The following is a 14246-nucleotide window of genomic DNA, read 5'->3' as shown; positions in this document are numbered from 1 at the left end:
TTAAAAAAAAAGACCTTTATTGAAAAGAAACGAGAACGAATTCCCAAAGCAATGTACAAACCACACAGAACAGAACAGGTCTTCCGAGACTCTTTTTATGTCTCTGTGGCTTCCTGTCCGTCCGATAAACACAACAGCAGCGTCCACAACCCAACCTCGATACAAGAAGACTTTCAAACAAGCAAACGGTTTAAACTCAGGGCTGAGAGAGACAAGCACTCTGAAAACCGTTCAGGATGATATGGGAGACCAGGCTGAGGGGAGAATAGGACTGTGTGTATATATCTATAATCTATCAGAAACATACTTACAAAACAGCTGTCACGTGAAAATGGGTTTCTTAATTATTTTTTTTTCCCACAGTGGTGACTTTAGAAGTGTTTGCTATATCGCTACAAGATGATTCAACCTTGAGAGAAGTCTGGGACAGAGTATGAAAAGAGAAAGAAAGTTTGTGCTGTCAAAAATCTTTAGGAAGAAAATAAAGTTTAGTTAATAAAACCTTATCTTGATTCGGCAGGTCCAAATGTACCGATGTCTATTTGATTATTACAAACAATTTTAAAGTGTTTTAAATTTATTTCTTAAACTTTTTTTTTTTTTTTACAAAACTCATTTGGTGTAAGATTTAGAGAGACGGTTCTCGTCTAAATTTACAATACTTTAATTTCTAAAGTTTCCCCCAATTCCTCAAGACAATTTGTTTTTTAAACTAGATATTAAAATGTGATAGCTTTGAAAGAGGGTAACATTTTAATTTAAATAAAATGCCACGTTTTTGAGAAAAGGGTGCTGGGAAAAAATACTTCAAATTAGTAATGATTCACACATAAAAAAAAGACTTGATTGAACAAAGGAATACTACAAGAAACTTCAATTTCACTGGAGACCCTGAGAAAGACTTCTAGTCGTTAGTCATTGAATTCACACTGAAGACACTGAGAAAGACTTCTAGTCGTTAGTCATTGAATTCACACTGAAGACACTGAGAAAGACTTCTAGTCTAAACGCTGGTCATTGAATTCACCCAAGTTTCTTTTAGCATTCCTAATTCCACCCCTACAGCGTTTAACACAGTTGTGGATAAAAAGAAACAGATAGAAAGAAAGACAGAAGGTAAGAAAGGAGGGCAGACTCACATCTCAATACCCCTCCCCCTGCATCTCCACTTGTACCCCATTCTCTCCTTCCAGCCCCCTCTCCTCCCTGGACAGACCCCCCTCCCGCTCCAGGAACCCCTCCTGGCTTGTCTCCTCCTGTTCATGCGTGGGCAATGCCTCCATTTCCTGTGAGGGCAGCTCCTCCCCTTCCTGCTCCGTGCCGGTGGGCGTGCCCAGCCCGTTGTTCCCGCCCTCCTGATTGGAGGAGGAGGCGGAGGGAGGCTGTCCCTGCCTATCTCGGTCCCTCTCCCTCTCCCTGTCCCCGCCCCTCTCCCTGTCTCTCTTGTGCTCCCTGTCTCCCCGGTCTCTATCGCGGCGTCTCTCTCTGTCCCCGCGGTCCCCTCTGTCTCTGTCCTTCTCTCTGTCTTTGTCTCGGTGGCTCCGACGCCTGCTGCCTCCCTCCCGGTCCCTCTCCCTGTCCTTCTCCCTCTCTCTCTCCCTCTCCCGGCTCCTCCCTCCCCCTTCTTCCAACCCAGCCTCCCCTTCTTCCGCGTTGCTGTTTGTTAAATTATTATTCCCTCCAATTGAATTCTGATCATCTGCCAAGCTATCGCCCCCGGCTCCCCCATCCAGCAACGAGCTCTGAGACGCCGTGTCCAACCCTCCTCCTCCCTCCTCCTTCACTCCCCTGTCTCGTTCCCTCTCTCTATCCCTCTTCCGCTCCCTGCTACGGCTCCTCCGCTTCCTCTCGCTGCCTCGATCCCTCTCTCTGCTCCCTCCCCCTCCTCCTCCTCCCGTTCCTGCTCCCACAGCACCACCTCCTCTCTCCCTCTCTCCCCGCTCTCCCCTCTCTCTCCTCCTGCTGCTTCCTCCTCCTCCAGCTCCCTCCTCAGCCCCTCCTCCTACTCTCTCGCCCCCCGGGCCCCTCTCTCTCTCCCGCGAGCGGGTGGTGCGGCGACGACGGTCACGTGACCTGGACCGCCTGGCTCCTCCGCCTCTCTCCACAACCCCTCTCTCCCCGCCCCCTCTCTCCGCTCTGTCGGCCCCCCTCTCCGCTCTCTCCCCGCCCCCTCTCTCCTTCTCTCGCTCACGGCTTCTCTCCGGCTGCCTGCTGTCTCCTCTCTCGCGATCCCTGGAGGAAAGAGAAGGAAAGAGAGAATTATTTACTTGTTTGATTATAGTTCCAGAACATTAAAACAGGCGTTTTATAAACAGCTATTCGCATCAATGTCTGCTAAATATTAGACATTTCAGAGGGCTGGATCGCATCGATATCAGGGTCTAGCGCTGTATATTATAAAGACGTTTCAGAGGGCTGGATCGCATCAATATCAGGGTCTAGCGCTGTATATTATAAAGACATTTCAGAGGGCTGGATCGCATCAATATCAGGGTCTAGCGCTGTATATTATAAAGACATTTCAGAGGGCTGGATCACATCGATATCAGGGTCTAGCGCTGTATATTATAAAGACATTTCAGAGGGCTGGATCGCATCAATATCAGGGTCTAGCGCTGTATATTATAAAGACATTTCAGAGGGCTGGATCGCATCGATATCAGGGTCTAGTGCTGTATATTATAAAGACATTTCAGAGGGCTGGATCGCATCACTATCAGGGTCTAGCGCTGTATATTATAAAGACATTTCAGAGGGCTGGATCGCATCAGTATATATTTTTTTTCTTACCTTTCATCGTATCGTGAGGTGTCGTCACGACCCGAATGTTTGATGTTCACATCGGCCCCTCCCCTTCTGGTGCCACCTAGACCCCCACCTTAAAAACACAAAACGCACGTCAGACCCACCGTCCCATCAAGGCTGAACTGACGCACCCCTCCACCGCCACGTCACTGTCGATACAAAATGGTCTTAATCCCAAATTCTTATCTTGTACTAGTATAACTGGCACTTAGTGTAAACTACACTATTTAAATTATTATTTATTTCTTAGCAGACGCCCTTATCCAGGGCGACTTACAATTGTTTCAAGATATCACATTATTTTTACATACAATTCCCCATTTATACAGTTGGGTTTTTACTGGAGCAATCTAGGTAAAGTACCTTGCTCAAGGGTACAGCAGCAGTGTCCCCCACCTGGGATTGAACCCACGACCCTCCGGTCAAGAGTCCAGAGCCCTGACCACTACTCCACACAGCTGCCCTAAATATGAAATCTTGCATTGTAACCCTGCAACACCTGTGTAAGACACCTGCTATAAAAAGGAGCCAAATAAATTCAAAGTTTAGATTGCTGGCAATACACTAGCTGTGCACTAGATGGCGCTATCACTAATATAAAACATGAGCCGACATTAGTTTGACAGGCAGCTAGGACTGAAGAGCTAACTCAACGAACACCATTAACACTGCCATATTCTACCACTGCTCTTAATTCTAACAATATTTTCTGTATCTCGTATTTGATTTCACTCATCGGTATCTGTATTCATGTTTAATTTTTGTAATTGCAGTGGGCAGCAGTGTGGAGTAGTGGTTAGGGCTCTGGACTCTTGACCGGAGGGTCGTGGGTTCAATCCCAGGTGGAGGACACTGCTGCTGTACCCTTGAGCAAGGTACTTCACCTAGATTGCTCCAGTAAAAACCCAACTGTATAAATGGGGAATTGTATGTAAAAATAGTGTAAAAATATAATGTAATTGTATATAAAAATAATGTGATATCTTGTAACAATTGTAAGTCGCCCTGGATAAGGGCGTCTGCTAAGAAATTAATATTTGAAATCATTCTCATCCATTTATCGTGCTCTGAATGGAGTTTACTCTTATAAGCATATATTTGTATTGTTTAACTGCTCTTAGTGGAAATCGCTCTCCAATGTAATTCACTGTATTATTTGAACTGGCTCCCGTTTCCTGCAGACTCCATTGTATCTCCCAGCTGCTGTTAGCTGTGGAGTGGTGTTTTGTAATGTGATGTTTGAAGCAGCAGCAGCAGATGCTGATGGTATTTAATGAACAGGCTGCAGTTCCTCACCCAGTCTGCGGGGCTGCCAGCCTTTGACAGTGCGGCCCCTCTCCACGTCCACCAGCACACGTCGCCCGTCTATCTTCTTACCATCCGCGTGCTTGTACGCAGCTGAGAGAGGAGGGGAGGAGGAGAGAGCGAGAGGGAGGGGAGAGGGGAAAGGAGAGGAGAGAGCGAGAGGGAGGGGAGAGAAGAGAGCGAGAGGGAGGGGAGAGAAGAGAGCGAGAGGGAGGGGAGAGAAAAGAGCGAGGGAGGGGAGAGAAAAGAGCGAGAGGGAGGGGAGAAGAGAGAGGGGAGAGAGGAGAGAGCGAGAGGGAGGGGAGAGAAGAGGGGAAAGGAGAGGGTGAGAGAGGAGAGGATGAGAGGAAAGGAGAGAGAGGGGGAAGAGAAGGGGAGAGGGAGCGAGAGAGGAGAGGGGAAAGGAGAGAGAAGACAGAGAGGGAAGGGAGGAGAGGGAGGGGGAGAGAGCAAGAGAGAGGGAGAGAGGGGAAGAGGAGACAAGTTAGTATGACAGTTAGAGCAACTCCCTCCCCACCACCCACCCCCCCAGCAAAATATAAACACCAAAAAAAAACTCATGAGCAGACAGGATACCCTTTCTGTATCACATATCATAGAAACCAGATACAATCCCACTGAGGACAATAAACCAGGACTTCACAAATCAATCCATCAATCAATAAATACATATAGAAACCCCAAACAATCAGTCACTGGCAATTTATTTATATATTCATTTAAATACCCTCTTTGGCAATTTATAAAATAAATCCAGTAGTTTCAGAAAACTTTACATTAGTCAGTGTCAAGTGGAAATGTTAGTCATTGAATTCACACTGAAGACCCTGAGAAAGACTTCTAGTCGTGAGTCATTGAATTCACACTGAAGACCCTGAGAAAGACTTCTAGTCGTGAGTCATTGAATTCACACTGAAGACGCTGAGAAGGACTTCTAGTCGTTAGTCATTGAATTCACACTGAAGACCCTGAGAAAGACTTCTAGTCGTTAGTCATTGAATTCACACTGAAGACACTGAGAAAGACTTCTAGTCGTTAGTCATTGAATTCACACTGAAGACACCGAGAAAGACTTCTAGTCGTTAGTCATTGAATTCACACTGAAGACCCTGAGAAAGACTTCTAGTCGTTAGTCATTGAATTCACACTGAAGACGCTGAGAAAGACTTCTAGTCGTTAGTCATTGAATTCACACTGAAGACGCTGAGAACGCTTACTGGACTGGAAATGCACAAGACCCATCAATCGCCTCCATAGTAAAATCGACTGCAGATGAGACTTTCTTTTAATTAGTTGTATTGCATTTTCTCCACAGTATTAATCTAGTAAACAATTTGATTATTTGAAGTGTTATTGTCAGAGGAAGCAGGAATACATGCAAATGCATTGGGTTCGTGTTTTTCCAAGTTATTGGACAGGAGTAAAAGACTCCATTATTTACATTAAATCAAGTTTGTCATTTATTATGAAATACTGGCATGGGTAGCAACACAGATAGAAAGCATGTGAAATTCACAATCCATGCCGTTTGGTCACACGGCGCCCCGCGGCCCCACAGTAGCCTTGCAACGCTCCCCTCTGCTCTGTCAAGTTTGGACACCCCTGCTTTGCACTAAAGACACTGAGTAATGTAACGTTTTCTGAAGAACTCGTTCATTTTATTAAAATTACCATTCAGAATTATAAAACCCATTAATAAAACACATACCCTTGAGTGACTATCACTTTATAAAGAATAATTATATATTAATTTTTTTTAAAAAACCCTCACACACCCCCCTATTCCAATGTCAGTCAGTTTACTGTAGAATTGAATACCACAGTGAATCTGAGCTAGTCTTTCCTCACTCACACACACCCCTATTCCAATGTCACTCAGTTTACTGTAGAATTGAATACCACAGTGAATCTGAGCTAGTCTTTCCTCACTCACACACACCCCTATTCCAATGTCACTCAGTTTACTGTAGAATTGAATACCACAGTGAATCTGAGCTAGTCTTTCCTCACTCACACACACCCCTATTCCAATGTCACTCAGTTTCCTGTAGAATTGAATACCACAGTGAATTTGAGCTGGTCAACACAAACTCAAACAGACTTAACCAGAACACAGAGACACTGGGTGAATCAAAGACCTTGAACAAACCCAATACACAAGTCCTTTGAACACATTTCTTTATATATATATATATATATATATATATATATATATATATATAAAATCACACACATCATATATACACACACACACTTTTTTTAAAGAAATAAAACTCAAAGTAAACTCATGACAAAAAGTAAAACCATTTACCAAATGCATCTAGGGGGCAGTGTTTCCCAACCCTAGTCCTGCCTGACCCCCCCCCCCCACCAGTCCTGCCTGCCCTCCCCCGGTGTGTCTGCTGTCTTTCATTCCAACTGATCTCTCAGTTACTGGTATAAAAATCACCCAGTCTGTTCGTTCGCAGCGTGGTTTCATTGAACTGATCATTTGCTTCATTAGACCCTTTTCAACTGTTTTCAGCTCTTAAAACAGTTGCGGCTTTCAAATTAGCTGGAACGTTTTATAAATAACTAGAACTCTACAATTGTTTATGAACAATTAAAAATAAAATAAAAGTCTGATTAAGAAAATGATCCATTCACTTAAGGGTCTAGTTCGCTAATTGAGAGATCGGTTAGAATGAAAGCCAGCAGACACAGGGGGTTCCCTCAAAAACCTGGGTTGGGAAACACTGCCCTCTAGAGGGCAAAATTTATTATTTTCAAAAGATTTAATACAGAAACTGTACGCACTCTTAAAAAGGTAACTTCAAAATAGAATATATTAATTTTAGTTTTTAAAATGGCATATTGCTCCCTTTGCATCAAAGACAACCCTATCTCCCGCTCCGTAGTCTGCTGTAATAATAATAAATTTAATTAATCTGATTTGCCAGTGTGGTTCGTAGCTGTTAATTCGTACATGCAAGTTTCTATTTTTCACTCCTGGTGTTTGTTCCAATCCCATTCTGAATCATTTAACTATTGAACTAATTAAAACCTGCATCCACACCCTGAGGAAGTTCGTTATGATCTAATTTTAATTGCCAAGCCTGCTGGAGGGGAATAACGGCCCTCTGGGGCTGTGATCGACTGGACATCACTGCTTTCAAAAGAAATTTAACAGAAAAAGGAGCCACTTCCTGTTAAAGAAAACGTTATTCAGACACTCACACGCACGCATGATCCATCGTTCTCATTTCTGGATGAAACACCACCATGTCAAATTACAATCCAATTCTCACATACAAAACACAAAACCTTCACTTCCAGTCTTACCGGTTTGGAGAGGCACACACAACTTACCGACACCCCCAAAATCCTGGGGCCTTTTCACCCACACAGACACGCACACAGCCACTCCAAACCCCCAATCACAGGAAACGTAGACCACTTATTTCAATGTGGATTTCCACCTTGCTCCAGATATCTGTGCGTCGATTCTCGATCTCTTTCTCTCTCACTGCGACCGCTGATCACCACTCTGGAGAATCCATTTGTCAGATAAACCGAACCCACTTACACATCTGACTCAAGTCCTTCGTTTTTCATTCTCTGCTCAGAACGGAGCAGTTCTGTTGCAAACTTCTCAGCTCTATTGATCAGTCTTACCAACGCATCTCTCTGATTAAATCCTTACCCCAGATCTTCTCTCTTCAACGAAGACTCTGTTTCAAAAGCCACGCGATTCTCTCCGCCAATCTTTCAACCTTATTCTTACCACAGCGTTTGAACAAACTCTTTCAGATTCTTCATGAAATACTTATTGCGTGTTCCAAGTTTAATCCTACTGGGATTTCTTACAGAATCTTCCTTTGGAAAATATTCTGACCAGAAAACAAAACTTAACAAGATTTGTACATTTTTTAAAAAAAATGATACAAGTCTTACCCAAACACCTCCCAATAAAAAACACAAAATAATGACCTTATATATAAAAAAATCTTACCAAAAGGTCTTCCTTTAAACCAAAAAATAACTTACCAGAGATGTTTCACTCTGAATCTCTTCCATTTTCTAAATAGTTATCAAAAAAACAATCAATTCCCCAAATCTTACCACATCTGTTCGACTCATATCTCTCTCTGTCTGCCTGCCTATGTGTGCTTGATTGAGCGCACAACAGAAACACCGCCCTCTGGTGGCGGACTGTGTTACTGCACCCCACAGATTAAAATGCACGAAATTACAATCCAACTCACACTAATAAAACACTTGTCTTACCCATTTTGAGACTTGCACATCACTTGCCTCCACCCCCTACAATCCAAAGTTTAATTTAACCCACACAAACACGCACTCCAAACCTCAAACCTCAAACTTAGACCACTTATTTGTGTGCAGATCTCCACCGTGCTCCAGAAATCTCTGCGTCGATTCTCTCTCTGCGACCGCCAACGTGATTTCACCTCCTGATATATTAAACTGGATTCCCATATTCGGATCATCCGTTTGCCACTTTTATCAAACTGCGTCAACGGGAGCCAGAAGAGACAAGACTCTTGCAGGCTGGACTTACCAACGCAGGACCTCCCCTCTTCAAAACACATCATTAAAATAAGAACTTCAATGAAATGAAATTCCCTCTGGAATACACCACTGCTTACCCCCTTACACATCTTACTGCATCCCCTGGAGTTTTGCAGGGTCTTCTGGGAGCGCTAAACTCCCACAGAGAAGCGGGACAGTGGACGAAACTTACAACGGGACACTGTGTAACAACTGAAAGAATGAATCGCCCTGGATAAGGGCGTCTGCTGAGAAATAAGAGTAAGAAAAAACGGGATGAGACCATTTCAGCGCATCAAGACTGGTGTGTCGACAAGGGACCTTTCTCCACTACTGGAGAGGCGAACTCATTTTAAAACACACACACACTATATATATTAGGGATGTCACGGTATCAAATTTTGATATTTTTAAACCGTCAAAAAATACAGCACGGTTATCATCGTACCGCGATATCACGTCATTCTTTTGTAATCCGTTTTTAACTGGCTATTTAAAAAAATACTCTTTCTAACAAGAAAACTGTTTCAGTTTGGACGGCATCCTATTGGTTAAGAGAAGCAAAGCTGTTACCTAGCAATAGCCAATCGAATGCGTTTTAAGACAGTGCCCGCCCACTGATCTCACAGCAGAGTGCAAACATTATGACAAGATTGTGCCTGAATTTTTTTTTTCGTTTGGACTGCATGTTAACAGCAACGAAGACACAGGAAAGAAGAAAAGTCGAGGTGGGTGTGACGCCTTTGCAAAGCTAAGCAGCATCTAGGAGCCTCTTTTTAAATGGGAATAAAATTGCATTAATTTTTGAATACATAAAACCAAGATCCCTACAACACTATCAACTCAAGAAGACTGCAACATCTTTACAATACCGTTCAAAATAAATAACACAAATGCCTGTAGCATCTTACACTTGGTTATATAGTAGGAAATGTAGACTTTTTGCTTCTCTGCATTGGTGTGTGCTTACTGCATTTCTCCTGACCCGTACGATAGACACCAGCTGCTGTTACTTCTTTGGTTTGGTAAATGAATAGGAAGGCAGTGATGAAGTTAGTGCCTCGTTCTTGCTGGTATTTGAGTATTTGTGTTTCATTTACCGAGTCACGTTTGCTAGAGATCGTTGTTTAGCAGGGTGGTTTAGATTAAATATCACTTATTTAACAGCCTGCTCGGATAATCTCACGCGTGGCAGTTTTCACAGCTTGAGATGTCTGTGTTCTTTAGTCAGTTCTGATGAACACAGTGGCTCACCGATAGACAAACGATGAACAAAAATTAAAACACGCCCACATCACCTTAAATCGTGTGAACCCTAATCATGGTATAGAAAAATGGTTGCGGTTTCAAAACCGTGGCCGTTTATACCGCGGTTTACCGTAAAACCGTGACACCCCTAACATATATAAATATATATAATTGTTTTTTAAATGTTCCCACTGTTTTGTATACCTGCTACGTATTCAATGCATTTATAACAAAAAGACACACATATATACACAAAATAAATTATATATAAAAAATAGTGCTTCCTAGCTTCTGTGCTGAATCTGAAGTCTTGGGTTTCACTTTACAAACCAACGTGTGTTAACCCTTTGTGGTCCATTTATTAAATGCGCGTCAGGCACGCCAGGTCTAATTTATTAATTTCACACGCGCAGTTAATTTTAGACGCGCTGTTTAAAAGTATTTTTTTCACAGTCAAACGGGTTTAAAAGGCCCTGCATATCAACAAAGCACTCACTAGGCATCTCCAGCCCCGCCCCACCCTTTCGTTCGCTATCGCTTTCACAGATGCTAAGAAATAAATAATAATAATAATAATAATAATAATAATAGTCGTACATACCGATCGATCATCTCCTGATCACTCGTTTTATCACCAAACTCCTCAATAATGCGATCCAAGTCATTATTTTATTACTAGAACATCTCAAAAAAGCTCTGCAAATGTCCGTGATAGTCTCTGTGCGCTGATTCAGTAACAGGCAACTTGTTTCCTTATGACTGCCCCTATGTAATGCAAGGGGCATGTATGCCTATTCATGAGATACACTTTTTTTTTTCGACTTGTCTCGGCTCCTGACGCTCCCACTCGGCAATTGAATGGTTTTCTCGGCTTTTTCCGGAGAAAAAACGACTAGAAACACGTTTTCTGGATGATGTCGGACAGGGTCCAATATCAGACCTGATAGGAATAATTGCAATGTCGGATCCGGTCCGACAATGGACCGCAAAGGGTTAATTCTTGACCCGACTATAACAGCCTCCATTCTGGTCCCTCTCATTTGCAAATCGCATGCATGGTATAAAATCACCCAGCCTGTTCGTTCGCAGCGTGGTTTCGGCTGGCTGGAGCTGCATACTCACACTATGAACGCTTGCTGATTTGCACAGCATGATGGGAAATCGCCGCTTCAGCACGGCATTCCGTACCCACTTACATATCTGATTCCATCATCTTTCATTCTCTGCTCGTAAGGTCAGTCTTTCTGTTGCAAACTTCTCAGCTCTATTGATCAGTCTTACCAACGCATCTCTCTGATTAAATCCTTACCCCAGATCTTCTCTCTTCAATGAAGACTCTGTTTCAAAAGCCACGCGATTCTCTCCGCCAATCTCTTACAACCTTTTTCTTACCACAGCGTCAACAAAATGTATTTCTCTCTTATCACAAGAACATTTCAAATTTATTCGAGGCTTCCATGTTTAATTCTACTGGATTTCTTACCCGAATCTTCTGACCAGAAACAACTGAAGATTTGTAAACTTTTCTTAAAAAAAGATAAAAAGTCTTACCAACCATCTTCCAACACAAAACACACGAAAAAAAGTCTTGCATTTCTTACCAAAAGGTGCTCCTTTTAAAATTAAATAATCTTACCAAAAGGTCGTCCGTCAAAAAATAAATCCATAAATAAAATCTTACCAAAAGACGTTTCCACACCAAATGTCTTCCATATTCAATTTCACAATAGTTATCAAAGAGTAACTTCATTTAAAAACGTTCCCCCTCAAAATCTTACCAGATCTGTCCGATTCAACAACGCCCCCCAGATTCTCAAACGCTTTCTCCCACTCCCCAAAAAACACAGAATCTAAACCCCAAAATGATGTGCACACACACTTAAATTTAAGACACCCCTCTATAAACAGTTTAAAATGCAATTCTAATGCAGAGGGATCACAAAGCCACATTTTTCACAAACAGCGGCTTGAAACCTGGTTCCAGCAGACCTAGTTTGAGGCAACTTTGCTGTATCAAACCCCCGTGTCTTCCACAGTGTGCCATGTGACCTGAAACCAACCCACAGAGGCTTTGTGTTCCCTCAGCTTTACTTGTTAACTGAAGGCACTCTACTTAAACCTTACTTGGTCTTAATTTCACTTACATGCCCACCTCTCAATTCTCACCACAGAGTCCTACACAGCCCGACCAGCTCTCCCTCTCTCTCTCTCCACAGTCCGACAGCGATCTCAAGAGACTGCACCGCCCTTACCAGGCTGAAAACGTTTTCATTTTTACCTGCGTTTTTTTTTTTTTTTTTTTTTTACATTTCTCGAACACAAACACGCACAAGCTGGTTTCACACGCAATGCAAGACAGGAAATGTTTGTGGAAACGTGCGTGTTGTTTTAGTGGTTTCTTTTTGTAAACGGGAATTGTGGAGTTGAATTTTCTTGAATGTTAATTTAATCAAAAATAAAAGCTGCTGAATAATGTTTCCTTGTTAACATATTGAATTCCACCCCCTCTATATAGAATGAACTCCCTCAACTTCATAGAGTCCAGTGAAAGCTGCTGAATAATGTTCCCTTGTTAACATATTGAATTCCACCCCCTCTATATAGAATGAACTCCCTCAGCTTCATAGAGTCCAGTGAAAGCTGCTGAATAATGTTCCCTTGTTAACATATTGAATTCCACCCCCTCTATATAGAATGAACTCCCTCAGCTTCATAGAGTCCAATGAAAGCTGCTGAATAATGTTCCCTTGTTAACATATTGAATTCCACCCCCTCTATATAGAATGAACTCCCTCAGCTTCATAGAGTCCAATGAAAGCTGCTGAATAATGTTCCCTTGTTAACATATTGAATTCCACCCCCTCTATATAGAATGAACTCCCTCAGCTTCATAGAGTCCAATGAAAGCTGCTGAATAATGTTCCCTTGTTAACATTGAATTCCACCCCCTCTATATAGAATGAACTCCCTCAGCTTCATAGAGTCCAATGAAAGCTGCTAAATAATGTTCCCTTGTTAACATATTGAATTCCAAACCCTCTATATAGAATGAACTCCCTCAGCTTCATAGAGTCCAATGAAAGCTGCTGAATAATGTTCCCTTGTTAACATATTGAATTCCACCCCCTCTATATAGAATGAACTCCCTCAGCTTCATAGAGTCCAATGAAAGCTGCTGAATAATGTTCCCTTGTTAACATATTGAATTCCACACCCTCTATATAGAATGAACTCCCTCAGCTTCATAGAGTCCAATGAAAGCTGCTGAATAATGTTCCCTTGTTAACATATTGAATTCCACACCGCTGTGTAGTTTTCCAGAGACTTCACTTCATTGAAAAACGTGACGTTTCAGAAAGCTAATGTGACAAGAATGGCTGAGTGGGTGACGTCAGACCAGAAGACAGGAACACAAACGACAGAGAGATGTGGAGTTTGGTGGAGCTGAGCGAATGCTTTCGCTCAGCATTTAATGAATAAACAGACAGAAAATAAACGTTTGTAGCAAAACACAAAAAACAGGACACGGCACTTGCGCCAAAAATAAACAGGTAAACAAAACGGACTAGACAGTAAACAGACAGTGCACAGACAGACAAACGAAACACGGTGAGTGAGACAGTTATTTACGTTCTTACGTTCTTACTTTCTTACTATTTACTCTCTCCTTCTCCACACTCGTTCTCCACTCACCGAACACCAACCCCCAGTGAGTGAAAACATGCAGCTTTTATGCAGTTGTACCGAGATTCGATTGCTAGTCAATCATTCAATTGGAATCTCGGTACAACTGCACGTGAATTAATTAAAGTGCAATTCCCCGTGCTCACATTTTACTTTTTACTTGCACGTGATGTGATGTGCCATCCCCGTGCCTAAATACAAATATACAATTTACACACACGTGAAACACAGACCGCTTATATCCCGTGTACCAATGCCTATACACCAACATTTACACACAACACGTAACATATAACACACACAGGGGGGGCACTTTGCCACATATACCCCCCCTTGTGCAACGCACACATGGCCTCAACGGCCACCTCCCCCCTTAAATACCCAGCAGTCCAGGCAAAAGTCTTGGGCTGGGAAGGGAGGCTTCAGTGGGCCCATGGCTGGAAATGCTGTCAGCTCCCCTGCCGGTAGTGGCACGGCTGACAGCATGCTGGTCCCGTCCTGCAGCGAAAAAGCTGCGGGGGCAGGTGGTCCCCCGACCTCCCCCTTCTTCATAGCCGGCAGCTCCCTCCTGTGGGGCTCCGGCCACAAGAACTCCTGCAGCGAAACTGCTGCTGGGGAAAGTGGTCTCCAGACCTCCTCCCCCTTCTTCGTGG

At 42.9% G+C, this 14246-nt stretch overlaps 1 protein-coding gene across 1 annotated transcript in view; it reads right to left on the bottom strand.

Annotated features, from left to right (window-relative positions):
- The window catches only part of LOC117415776 (U1 small nuclear ribonucleoprotein 70 kDa-like), a gene marked incomplete at its 5' end in the record, with an annotated part of 34036 nt that continues 19790 nt past the window's right edge, over positions 1 to 14246 (bottom strand). Inside the window, 3 exon segments of the mRNA XM_059017871.1 lie at positions 1 to 2232; positions 2791 to 2878; positions 4102 to 4203. Coding sequence (XP_058873854.1) covers positions 1143 to 2232; positions 2791 to 2878; positions 4102 to 4203 — 1280 coding nt within the window. The 3' untranslated portion in view covers positions 1 to 1142.

Source organism: Acipenser ruthenus, chromosome 57 (genome assembly GCF_902713425.1).
Source record: "Acipenser ruthenus chromosome 57, fAciRut3.2 maternal haplotype, whole genome shotgun sequence".
Lineage (NCBI taxonomy): Eukaryota > Metazoa > Chordata > Actinopteri > Acipenseriformes > Acipenseridae > Acipenser > Acipenser ruthenus.
This window is presented reverse-complemented; position numbering and strand designations above follow the sequence as displayed.